At 39.1% G+C, this 11,070-nt stretch overlaps 1 protein-coding gene across 4 annotated transcripts; it reads left to right on the top strand.

Moving 5' to 3' along the window:
* The first annotated feature begins 394 nt into the window (after nt 1-394).
* Nucleotides 395-10,448, top strand: ticrr (TopBP1-interacting, checkpoint, and replication regulator). Of its 4 annotated transcripts, none has more exons than XM_081712097.1 (22): nt 395-1,658; nt 1,754-2,006; nt 2,101-2,333; nt 2,449-2,677; nt 2,923-3,064; nt 3,202-3,332; nt 3,647-3,841; nt 3,948-4,093; nt 4,559-4,659; nt 4,773-4,863; nt 5,273-5,298; nt 5,400-5,627; nt 5,718-5,805; nt 5,917-5,992; nt 6,071-6,205; nt 6,305-6,395; nt 6,527-6,585; nt 6,678-6,812; nt 6,975-7,117; nt 7,274-9,224; nt 9,524-9,652; nt 9,989-10,448. In XM_081712097.1, exons 1-22 carry the CDS (start codon nt 981-983, stop codon nt 10,117-10,119), a joined length of 5,391 nt encoding a protein of 1,796 aa, XP_081568223.1. In that variant the 5' UTR covers nt 395-980; the 3' UTR covers nt 10,120-10,448. The 4 variants fall into 4 exon arrangements, with proteins under 4 accessions (XP_081568223.1, XP_081568222.1, XP_026856744.3 ...); XM_081712096.1 differs by having other exon boundaries at nt 396-1,658; nt 5,216-5,298; XM_027000943.3 differs by having other exon boundaries at nt 396-1,658; nt 3,650-3,841; nt 5,216-5,298.
* Nucleotides 10,449-11,070: the final 622 nt, after the last annotated feature.

Genomic DNA, 11,070 nt, shown 5'->3' on the forward strand with positions numbered 1-11,070 from the left:
ATGTTTAAAGATAAATTACATTTCATAACCCCAAATAAAAGCATATTTAAATTGCTTGTTTTCACAATTCTTTTAGCTTTAATTTTGTGCTTAACTTTTTAATTTGTATCATTTGCTAGCAAAGTTAGAAAAATAACACAGACACATAGATATATTTAAGAACATGTTGCCCTTGTTGATACAACTTGTTTGAGCTACGTCCCACAAACGTTCCAGTACTCTGGGATCATTTTACACTGGACATCCCAGAACACGTGAGCTCCCAGTTAGTGAACAAGCCGTTTTGAGACACCCACAGACGCTGATTGGGGTCGCTGGAAATTACGCAACTGGTGGGCAAAACGTAAGCAGTGTTTACAAACGTGATGTCGAAGCGTAAAGTCATGTGTCTGGTTTGCAAATAAAGTTTTTGAATATGATATACAAACGTTATTCCAAAACGTAACAAAGTCTTTGAGCGATGGTACTTTGAGCCCGTCATAGGCGATGGAATAAATGACGTTTGTATTGCGCGTTCCAGAATGGAGGCTTCAGCCAATCACAGTTTGCGTTTGGATGTCAGCTCTGAAGCGCGAAGAGTTTAAACACTAAGAATGGTAGCTAGGCTAGCTATTTACTTAGCTAGGTAGCTAATTTAGGAAATGGCGATTTGAACTCGTAAACCTTATCGCTAAATACTTTTAATTTTAGTTGTTATTAATAATAATTATTATTTTATGGATAAGTTATTAAATCATTTGGCCAGTTTGATTATTAATATTTTACAGCTCTCTTAACAGACTAATGTGCTAAACAGCTAGATATCGCTAAGTTAGCTATGTAGCTACCTAGCTAGCTAGCTACAAATAGATAGCTAATAATCCTATTGAGACAACTAGGGATGTTTAAACTCTTACGCTTGTTTTGTAGGGACCGTATACGTAGATTTAACTTATATTGGGTATAATTAATACTGGCTATGCATTCTTAACTGGGAAGTAATGGCCTCTTATAATGTGGTTTTCGCTATCGATGTGGATTATCGGTCAGAGCATCACAACTTCTCGAAAGATAAGTATCAGAATTGTTTGAAGCAATGGATATTGAGATTTCTTCTTACCTTGGGCAGTAAGTATGGATTTGAGAAAGTGCGATGGGGTTATACGTTTTTCCATTCAAAAACTGTAAAACATGGAAGTCTTATAACAAGAGGCACCGATTTCAAAGAACTTCACGAGAAAGTCTTTAGTGATTTTGAAGAGGAATTACTCGCAAAATTTACTGTCAGTGAAAGGACACCTGGTGAGCAGTGTAAGGTTCAACATAGCCAGGCGAGTTGTGTGCAAAACACTCTGAAAGAAATTCTTTTGGATTTCCAATGGGATAGGCCGGACATAACCTCTCCGACGAAACTGACAGTGCGACACAGGAGATCAAGCCGCAACACCAAAAATATTTCGCTGGCAGATGATGAACTTTCATGTCTTGGGAAAAATGTTTTGTTTGTGGTGTCTGAATGTCCATATTCCAAGAGAGATTTGGAGGCGTTCTTGTTATTACGCAGCGGTGACAGCGAAAGTCACACAGACTTACTTGAGCTTGTCCTGCCAAAACGACTAATAGACATGATCATTCAAAGGAACATTGTCCTTCATTGGGCTGATAGCGGATCTTTAAAGGTTAGTTGAGAATCGTTTAACTTAAAATTATGTAGTTTATAGTCCATAATATGCAATCTTTTTTTGTTTTTGTAACATACTGCATTTTTTAACAGGTTAATAATCGGGTTGGTGATTGCATGGGCTTAAGAGCTATAATGGAAGTTCTCCAGTTGGTAGCAGGAAAAGTGGTTCCCATGCTGACCCCTTGTTTAGCCCTGAACCACACAAACCTTACTCTGAGTACGGTGAATGAAGAAGCAATATGCACTTTTCCATCTGGCTCAATTACTGGTTACATTTTGTCTTCAAAAAAGACCCACCAGCGGGCTTTTCCAGCCCTTGAGGGAACTCTCTGCTGGGGTGCAGGTGACTAATATTGACACAGATGTGTCAGTTTTGTTTCATTTTGACATCAATAATAACCTTGAACACTAACACAACTCTTTCGTTGTGACACCAGATGAAGGCACACACGCTTGCAGTGTGTCACTTGAGCCTGTGTCATGTGGACAGAAGCTTCTAAGTGCTCCTGTAGAGGTGATGCTCACAAGTGTGCTGCATGGCTTGGACTCCTGCTCTTTCAGTCAGTTGGCATCAGAAAGCTGGGTCTTACTGTGCCCAGATAAACCGGAGCAGGAGCGCACATTATTCCAGTGCCTCCTGAAGGAGCTGTCCACCCAGGCCTCTAATATGGTAATATTATCTTACATTTCTGTGAATAAAAGATCATTTAAGAAATGGTTCCTACCTGGAAAACAACTGTGGTAAGTTTTTTAAAATGCTGTATGCGCTTTCTGTATTTTTTCAGCTGGCGGAGGTGTATGAAGGAGGGAGCATCCATTCTGCAGTTTTGTCAGTGCTGTCCCCACACACAGTTCTTCTGACAATCCTCCAGCCTCTGGTCACACAGAGCGAGGAGGTGGTGGACATGAGCCTCGTTTCCTCACAGACTACACAAGACCCTGTGGATTTGCCTAATGTAGTCAGTAGTGTTCTTAATGCAATGTATGACATCATGAAGGATGATGAGAGTTCAGGTGGGTATTGGAAAGATCAGCCATCACTCATCAGTTATTAAATGTGATGATGTTGAACTGTTTGTTAACTTGGCCTCATTCATGTCAACTTCTTTGCTGTGACACCGCTATGAAACAGTTAATTGATGTTGCTTAACTGAGCATATAATGCGTAGAATGAAACGGGCCGCTCAGGAAAGAGTACGTGTACCTAATAAAGGGCTGGTTCAGTGCATTTTAAAAACAGCAACCTTTGTTCACCCCAGAACAAACAAATCAGCCTCAGATTCCTGACTGGGCGAATCAAGAGCTCCAGCAGTGGCCTAATCTGAAAACAGATTTTACAGAGGGCTGGTTTCCTCTATCTGACCAATCTGGGATTAGCTGCCATTTGATGGAGTCAATGAGGTATTTCTATTTATTTTAATTGTATCTATCCATTTTGCAAATAAATAAATACATTCATTACCTTTTCTTGCTCTTAAAGCCAGAAGTTGGTTGTTTTTGGTGCTGCTGCTGCTAAAGTATGTGCTCCTGGCTACTAGGCTCCTGCATGCTGCTCCTGAGGAGGAAATTCAAAGAGAGTTCAGTACTGAGCTGGAGCTCACCCACAGCCTAGCAGAGTTCTATCAAAATAATACAGCTGGACCAAGCACTGGCCCCAAAGGCAAAAAAAGTTAGTACATCCATAATATCAGATCATTTTATTTAATACACCCACATGTGTTTATTTGAATGTTTATATTACTATTATAAATAGTGTCAATAAATAATAAATAGTAATAATAATAATATTGCCACTGCTGCCTTTGGCTTGCTCGTTAGACTTGCTTTGTGACTTGCTGTTGCAGAAAGCATTATATAACTTAATTTAACTTTGATTATTAATAATGTTAATAAAAATACTTTAGTCTGGACATGATTAACATTTGCCTGCTGGCTTAATTGAGACAATTGTGAGGCTGAAGTTTGGAATGACCTTTTGCTCAGTAGGAGGTGCTCAGCATACACCAATGAAGCAGAAGATGAAGACCATGAGTCGCTCTCTGCAGATGCTGAATTTTGCTCGGTTCAGTGTGAAGGCGCAGAAGAGTCAGGCAGAAACGGACTCCTGCAGCACAGCCAGAGGAGCTACGAGACGGAGCACAAGAGGCGCTGGAGAACGAACCACAGCAGGGGCTATGTGTAAGGAAGGGGCATGGGAAGCTCATCTGTAAACTGATCCCTTTTGTGTGTGTGTGTGTGTATGTATTTGCTGAAACTTTTAATGAATCTATTGATTCCTTTGCAGACTTCAAAAGTGAAGAGGAGCTGCTTTCCCATTTGAAACTAAGTTATCAACAGGCAGTAGAGGATAAGAGCGCGCCTCTTCTTACACAGGTGCAGGGTCTGCTCTCGCTGGTGATGACCTTCATGAGGAGTAACACTGGTGCAGAGGTGGGAAAGAAGTGCATTTATGATGGTTGAAAGGGTAGTTAATATGTGAGATGTGAAATTATGTAGTGTCAAGGTCAGACACCATAATTCATGAGATTGGAATAAATTTGTCTCCTTCCTCAAACAGTTCAACATTTTAAACACTGTATTATTTTTGTATAAATGTTCTATACAATAGATATTGCGTTATATACATGGTATAAAATATGCAATATTTATGATTACAAAAATGAAATTAAAAAATCTAAGTGATAATGTTTTAAGCAATTGGTAATGATGATAATTTTTTGAGTAATTGTATTCAACACTGTTTGTAGCTTGACTGAGGTTATGGATATGTCCTTAAAAACAATTAACAGTTTCCAGTACTTTAAATTGTGTACAGTGTGGCTTTAACAGTTTGACAACTTAATATAGGGTTTTACTCTTGTTGTTGACCATTCGTTTCATCATTTGTCCTGACAGGCTTCATTCTCAGATTTAATCAAGATGAACCTCTTGAAAAGTGCTCAGTCTGTTCGTCAAATCTATGGAAGTGCTCCAGATTCTGACAATAAAATCAGAGAGTATGGGCTGTCAACATTTTAAATCTAAAGTTTTTATATGATTATAAGAAGTAATGTTAAAACAATTATTGCCACCCTACTACTCTCTAATGCAATCTCTAATCTTTATGAAGTTGTCAGCTGCAAGTAGTTCTCAGACTGGAGCTGTGTAGGCAGTCGATTTCAGATCAGGACCCAGATCACATGGAACAAATGGTGGAGGAGGTAGGAAAATGTATTTTGATTACATCTTGGTTTCTCAAAGTAATCAGTTAATAGTTGATGGTTATTTAAATAATTCTGTACAGAAACACTCATCACCTTGGGTTGGTATGAGTGCTATATTGTCACCCAACAATATTCAGCCAAAAGCAGCTCTGAGGTCAGAAACGAACCTTTGAAGAGCTATTGCACAAATTATGCATGGTAACAGACAGGCTATAGTCTGTACACCTGCAAGCTGTTTCTATTAAATAAATATCTCTAGTAAAATGTGTTGAATGTAATGGGGTATAATTGAAATTTTACTTGAATATAATGTACCACAAGTGATCTCCTCCACTGAATTTTTACTTAGATGGCTGGTATGCTACGCATAATATCTTTGACAAATGATCCTGTTTACCTCTCCAAGTTCATGAAAGAAGAGGTTCTGCCATTGTAAGTGCTTGCAGAGTCTTGTAAAGGAAATTTTTAAAGTTAAAACAAAAATGGATAGTGTTAGAAATAATGATAATGTCCTCACCTGTTATATTTCATAGGTACCTGAATGGCATTCCTAAGGTGCTGGCAGACATATACTATAGTCTTGGCAGCCAGCTGCCTGAGGAACTTGCTGCCGTCCTGCCCCCTGACTTTTTGAGTGATGACTCAATTGCCAAGGAAAGTGTTTCTGTAAGCCCCTCGCCACTGTCCACCATTCAGAGCACAGGCTCTAATGCTGGAGATCGGCTTGAGGAGTTACGCAATCGCTCTGCTAAAAAGAGGAGGTGAGTAATGGACATGGCGTATGTGCACATAATGCCATGTTCACATGCTTACTTGTACCAAAACAATACATTATGCTGTTTAATGTTCAGAACCAGTATGCTTACACGTCATAAGAGCTTGACAGAGGCCCCACAAGCCCTCCGGCAAATAGAGATGCCCAGGAGATCAAGCAGACAGGTCAGTGTAAAACAAAATGCTTATTTGTCCAGAAATGTGCAGACATTAAGTTTACTTTCTGTTTCAAAAGTGGCTGGAGTCATTGGCGTTGGTGTTCCTCTGTCTTTACAGGCAAAGCCAACAAGGTGTGTTCCTTCAGAAAGGTTTAGTGTGGGAAGTCAACCACCTCAAAAACGAGCAGTTCAAGGTAAGTAATGCAAAAACGTCTTCTTTCTTCCAATGTACAATGATCACTCTAGTAAACACCTGCTGATGTTTTACACAGAGGTGACAAAGGTGAGAAGAAACCTCTTCAACCAAGAGACCATGTCCCCTTCAAAGAAAATGAAAATGCCCCGCAGCCAGTCTGTATCTGCAGTAGAAGGACTAAAGAAACGGAAACGATCACAGATGGAAGATGGTAGGACCATTTGCTTCTTTTGTCGAAGAATGATACAGCCTCATGCGATGATACAGATCTTGTTAGGAGAGGTTTACCTTTGAAATCCTTCTCTTGCAGATCGACATAGCCTGCTGACAAAAAAGGTTTCAGAAACACCCCTGCATAAGCAAGTGTCAAATCGTTTACTGCATAGACAGAAGAGTGGCAGGTAAGTTAATGTTAATACATTTTAATTATTTGTTTATTTACTTTATCATATTATTTGAATATTTTTAAGGGTATGGCACCTAAAAAAACATCCAGCAAAAATCAGTATGTCACTGTTTTCTTCTTTTTTAGGAGGTCTGATGAAACTGATATGTTTGTTGTTGAGGAGTCTCCTGTCAAACCTGTTGCTAGTCAGTAACTTTAATACATAACTTTTAATGTACAGTTTTATTTTCTTGACCAACATTTTCTTTATAAGAAATGTTCATTATCTTTTTAATAGGTTTGAGAAGGAGTCCTAGAATAAAAAGCCTTGCCAGGAGACATTCTAGTGTCTTCTATTCAAGCTCACAATCCCGGTCACGAAATTTGGACAGAGCATTGTCCTTGTCACAGCTCACTGCGTTAGAGGGCAAAGGTGAGCAGGAATGCCTCGGCATATTCCTTGTATGCATAGTTCTTTCTTACTAGAATGGCTCAAATGGCAAATAACTACTGATTATTAACGATTATTAGGAAGGACGTTGACATCCTCAGAGATTGCACCATTAGTGATATTTTTCTGTCTTTGTATTTGTAGGTGCTATTAATGTTAATACCGTTAAGTCTCCAATGAGACTTCTCTTTGGTGCTGCTCAGTCCCCAGGATGCCCTTCCACATCTGCCAGAGAAACCAGGAACACTAAAGAAGTCCAGCTTGGGTCTACATACTCTGGTTTTGAGGTAATGCATCTACCAATATACACAGTATTTATAAGCAGTATTTGGCATGAATTTCAGGGCCTTATTGAAAAAGAGAGTTTGGTCTTACTTGGTTGTTCCTTGCATAAATAAATATAGAATGTAAGCCATTAATATGCTGACACATTTATTTTTCAGAATCATGACAAAACTCCAAGAAAACCTCTATATAAACAGTCTGGTTCTGAAATTGGTAACAGAACTCCCCAGACCCCAAAGACTCCACCTTCCTCCAGAGCTAAAGGCTCTTTCCTCCCTAAGAGTCCAGGCTATGCTGTTGGAGAGAATGGGATGGTCTTGAGAGGGAGTCCATTTAGATCTCCAGCTGCAATGAGCCTTGTGTGGGAGATGCCAAAGAAAAGCCCAGTGAAGGGCATTCTCAGAACCCCAGTGAAGAACTTTATGGAATATGGTACCATTTCTGGGACTTGTCTTAGGAGCCCCAGCATGAGAACTCCAAGAAAGAGTGTCACCTGGTCTCCATCTCAACAGAAGTGTCTGCCAGAAAAAACATTTAAGGTTCCAGAGTCTCCTCAGTCCTCTACGAGATGCTCACCAAGACTAATGACACCAAGCAAGTTTTGCACTGTTCAGGTTGATGTTTTTAAAACTCCTGAAAAACTGTCCCAAAGAAAATTCAGGCTGTCTCCTGAAACGGCACAGAGAGGATCTGAAATCTCTGGAAACAAAGAACCCAAACTGATCCAGAGGTCAGACAACATGAACAGAACATTAAGCTTACCAGAGAAAGTTGACCCTCAGAGTCCTGCTACGCTTGCCATTGATCATCCATCACCAACAACACCAGAAATAACACCCAAGAAAAGCCCTGGACCATCACACAGAATGTGTACTCATTCTGAGAGAACACCTCCTAAACCTTCCCCTTCTCCACCTCATTATAATGAGTCTTTGCCTATGTATGACAAGCTGTTGAAACCAATTCTTAGGTCAGACACATCTGATAGTCGTATATTTGATAGCACCAATTGTCCAAGTACTTCATCAAATTGCACCAAGTTCAGTCAAGCCCTAGTTAGAGCTTCTCGGATAACAAAGGCTATTGAGAGACAAAATGAATCTACTCATGAAATGACAGGTGGGGGAACATCATCATCAGATACCCAACAATTGGACTCTTCCCAGTTTAGTGGTACCACCACAGAAGAGAGCATTGATATTGCAGAAGCCTCTGTAGTGAAGACAGAACTAAGTGGTGGAGTTAAGATGAATATAGCCTTCTCAAGGAAATCCTCTAGACCTGAGGGGTTTGAATTCACAGGCGCACAAACTCTATCTGCTGAAAATACACAAGCTATGTGTAGCTATGGTTTCCGTCAGACTCCAGATCGGCAGCAGAGAAAGGCAGCAGCACGTCTAGGATATTCTGGACTGCCAGTATTCTCCACTCCACAGGACTCTGGAAGACCTGCACATAGAAAGAAGACAGATGAACCCAATCCCCTTACGTATCAAGTAGAATTGGAAATGCAGGCATCTGGTTTGCCCAAGCTTAAGTTCAAACGCACTAACTCATTTAACTTGGATGAACAACCTGATTATGTAGCCAAAAACCTGACTCCTATTATGAATACCAAGTCATCAAGAGTTGACAGCCCTCTTGCACATTGTTCTAAACATCGAGAACCTTGCTGCTTATCCCCATCTCTTTGTACATATGGTACACCCAGGAAAGGAGGTGTTCAGACGCACATATGTCAGTCAATCACTCCTACGAGGCTTCCTGCTAATAGCCCTTCTCCTTTGGGTCCTGGGGAACATGTGCCTTGGACTCCATCTCCTCAGAAACGAGGTTGGACAACACCAGAGAACTTCAGAAGTTGGCCCCGCAAGAAAAGAGCAAGGACTGGAATGTTGGGGACCAAGGAAAAGGGCATCAAAGCAGAGTGCGATGTATTGGAGAATCCAGAGCTCGATGGTGTGTTCAGACTTCAGGGTGAAGAAGAAATCAAGGAGTCAAAGGATGTCCCTGCTTTTAAACATGCATTGGGTACAAGATCGAGGTTTAGCACTCAAGAGGATATGGATTTGTCAGAATCTGTTGTGCAGCTGGGGTCAGTTGGCTCAGGTAAGATATGGGTAGGACTGTTTTTTGTTTGTTTGTTTGTTTTTTAGCACTCCAGTTACTTTAGCAGTGTGTTTGACCAGGTGTGGGGGGACTACTGAAATGGTTATTAAAGCCCCAGTCAAGATATTATAGATTTATTTATTTATTACTTACTTTTTCATTATATGTAAACTCTTACCAAACAATAAGTGTAGCAGTCCTGCATTGGACACCACTGCTGCTGTATAACTTGACTTTTATCTTCATTTTTTTTTTTTTACTTGTACTTTTTGCTTTTATGATTGATTGATTGTTCACAGTGGTTACACCTCCAAATTGTAAAATGAAGAAACCAGTGTCTGTCAGTGGGATCCTTGCTCTCACACAGTCACCCCTGTTATACAGAGGAGAAAAGGGCAGCGCTAAAACGGATACTACACAGACTGATGGTGAGATGATTTTAAGCAACTGTATTTTTTTTTCTTCAATTGTAATGTAATGGGGCTTAACTTGAACATGGAAAATCTTTTAATACATCATTTGTATGATGCATATTATTGACACACTGCTAGTGCTATAGCTGCCATGACATGCAATATAAATATTTTTTTAGCCAACACCATTACGTACTATTTATATCTAATTTTCATTATTCCACCTTTTAACTAAAATTTTTGCTTATCAGTGTAAGAATTTTTTTTAAGGATTTAGCACAGTTACCTGGGTAAGAACACTATCATGCAGTTCTGTGATGTTCAGTTGTTTTTGTTAAATTTCTTCCCCAGAATCAACTGGAAATTTGGAACTATGTGGTAATAAGGGTGTGTTTATGTTGGACGTCTCACCTTTTAGCCAACCACGGAGACACCAGCGATCTTCTAGAAATTACAGCCGCAAGAGACTCCTGGACTCGTAACACTTTGAGAAATCTAATTTTAAATGTATGTATGTCTCTTTTATCAGTGTTTGCTTGTCTTAATTTTCATCCTTGTTAAGGGATTTTTTTCTGAGATTTTTATGTGCCATCATCCATTATCCACTTTGTCCAAATGTCAGAATTTGTAAATAAACCTATGAATATCTATTCAACTCTAATCATCTATTCATATCATTTTATGATGTGTTTCTGGTTTTATATTTAAGCCTGTTTTGTTTTTTTGTTTGTTTTTTTTTAAGATTGTGGTCAACATGTACAGTTCTGTCTATGGATTGGATTTTGTAACATTTTGTAATTAAACAATGTTTGTGCACTTATTCTCTCCAAAGTAAGATTTCTTTTTTTGTTTTTCTTTCTCCTGCTTCATTTTTCTACTTTCACCATGCAAAGAAAGAACATTCTTTGCAGGTTTCGGTAGTGTAAAATTTTCTTTAATGATGTCCAAAAAAAAGCTGATTTGTCACAAAATCTATGCAAATTGATAAACAAAAGGGACATTTGGCCAGTTAAATAACTAGATGTTGATAATCAGTTTAAAAAGCCAATGATGCCATCGAATCCAATTATCATCATTTGAGAGCTTTGCAAGACCAGAAAGTGAATACATTTGTAATCACACATGAATGTACTAAAGATGTTTTAATTCGTAATAGTTAATGATTTGTTTCAGTAGAAATCAATGGAAATCGTCACTTAACTCAAATCCATATAAATGATGTTTAATCGTTTTTGATACGTAAATTTGCAATTCGCCCCAAGACCCGAATTTCTATAACTAGAGACTGGAGTTTAAGATTTTTGTCGCCATCTATTGAGGGTAAATCTATTGAACGGCATATCACAATGTATTTAAATCGTTCAGACCCATTCTACAACACATTTTGCCCTCTAGTGCATGAATGGGTGTCTAATTATTGTATAATAGAAAAT

Source organism: Electrophorus electricus, chromosome 4, assembly GCF_041902795.1.
Source record: "Electrophorus electricus isolate QZ-2024a chromosome 4, ASM4190279v1, whole genome shotgun sequence".
NCBI lineage: Eukaryota > Metazoa > Chordata > Actinopteri > Gymnotiformes > Gymnotidae > Electrophorus > Electrophorus electricus.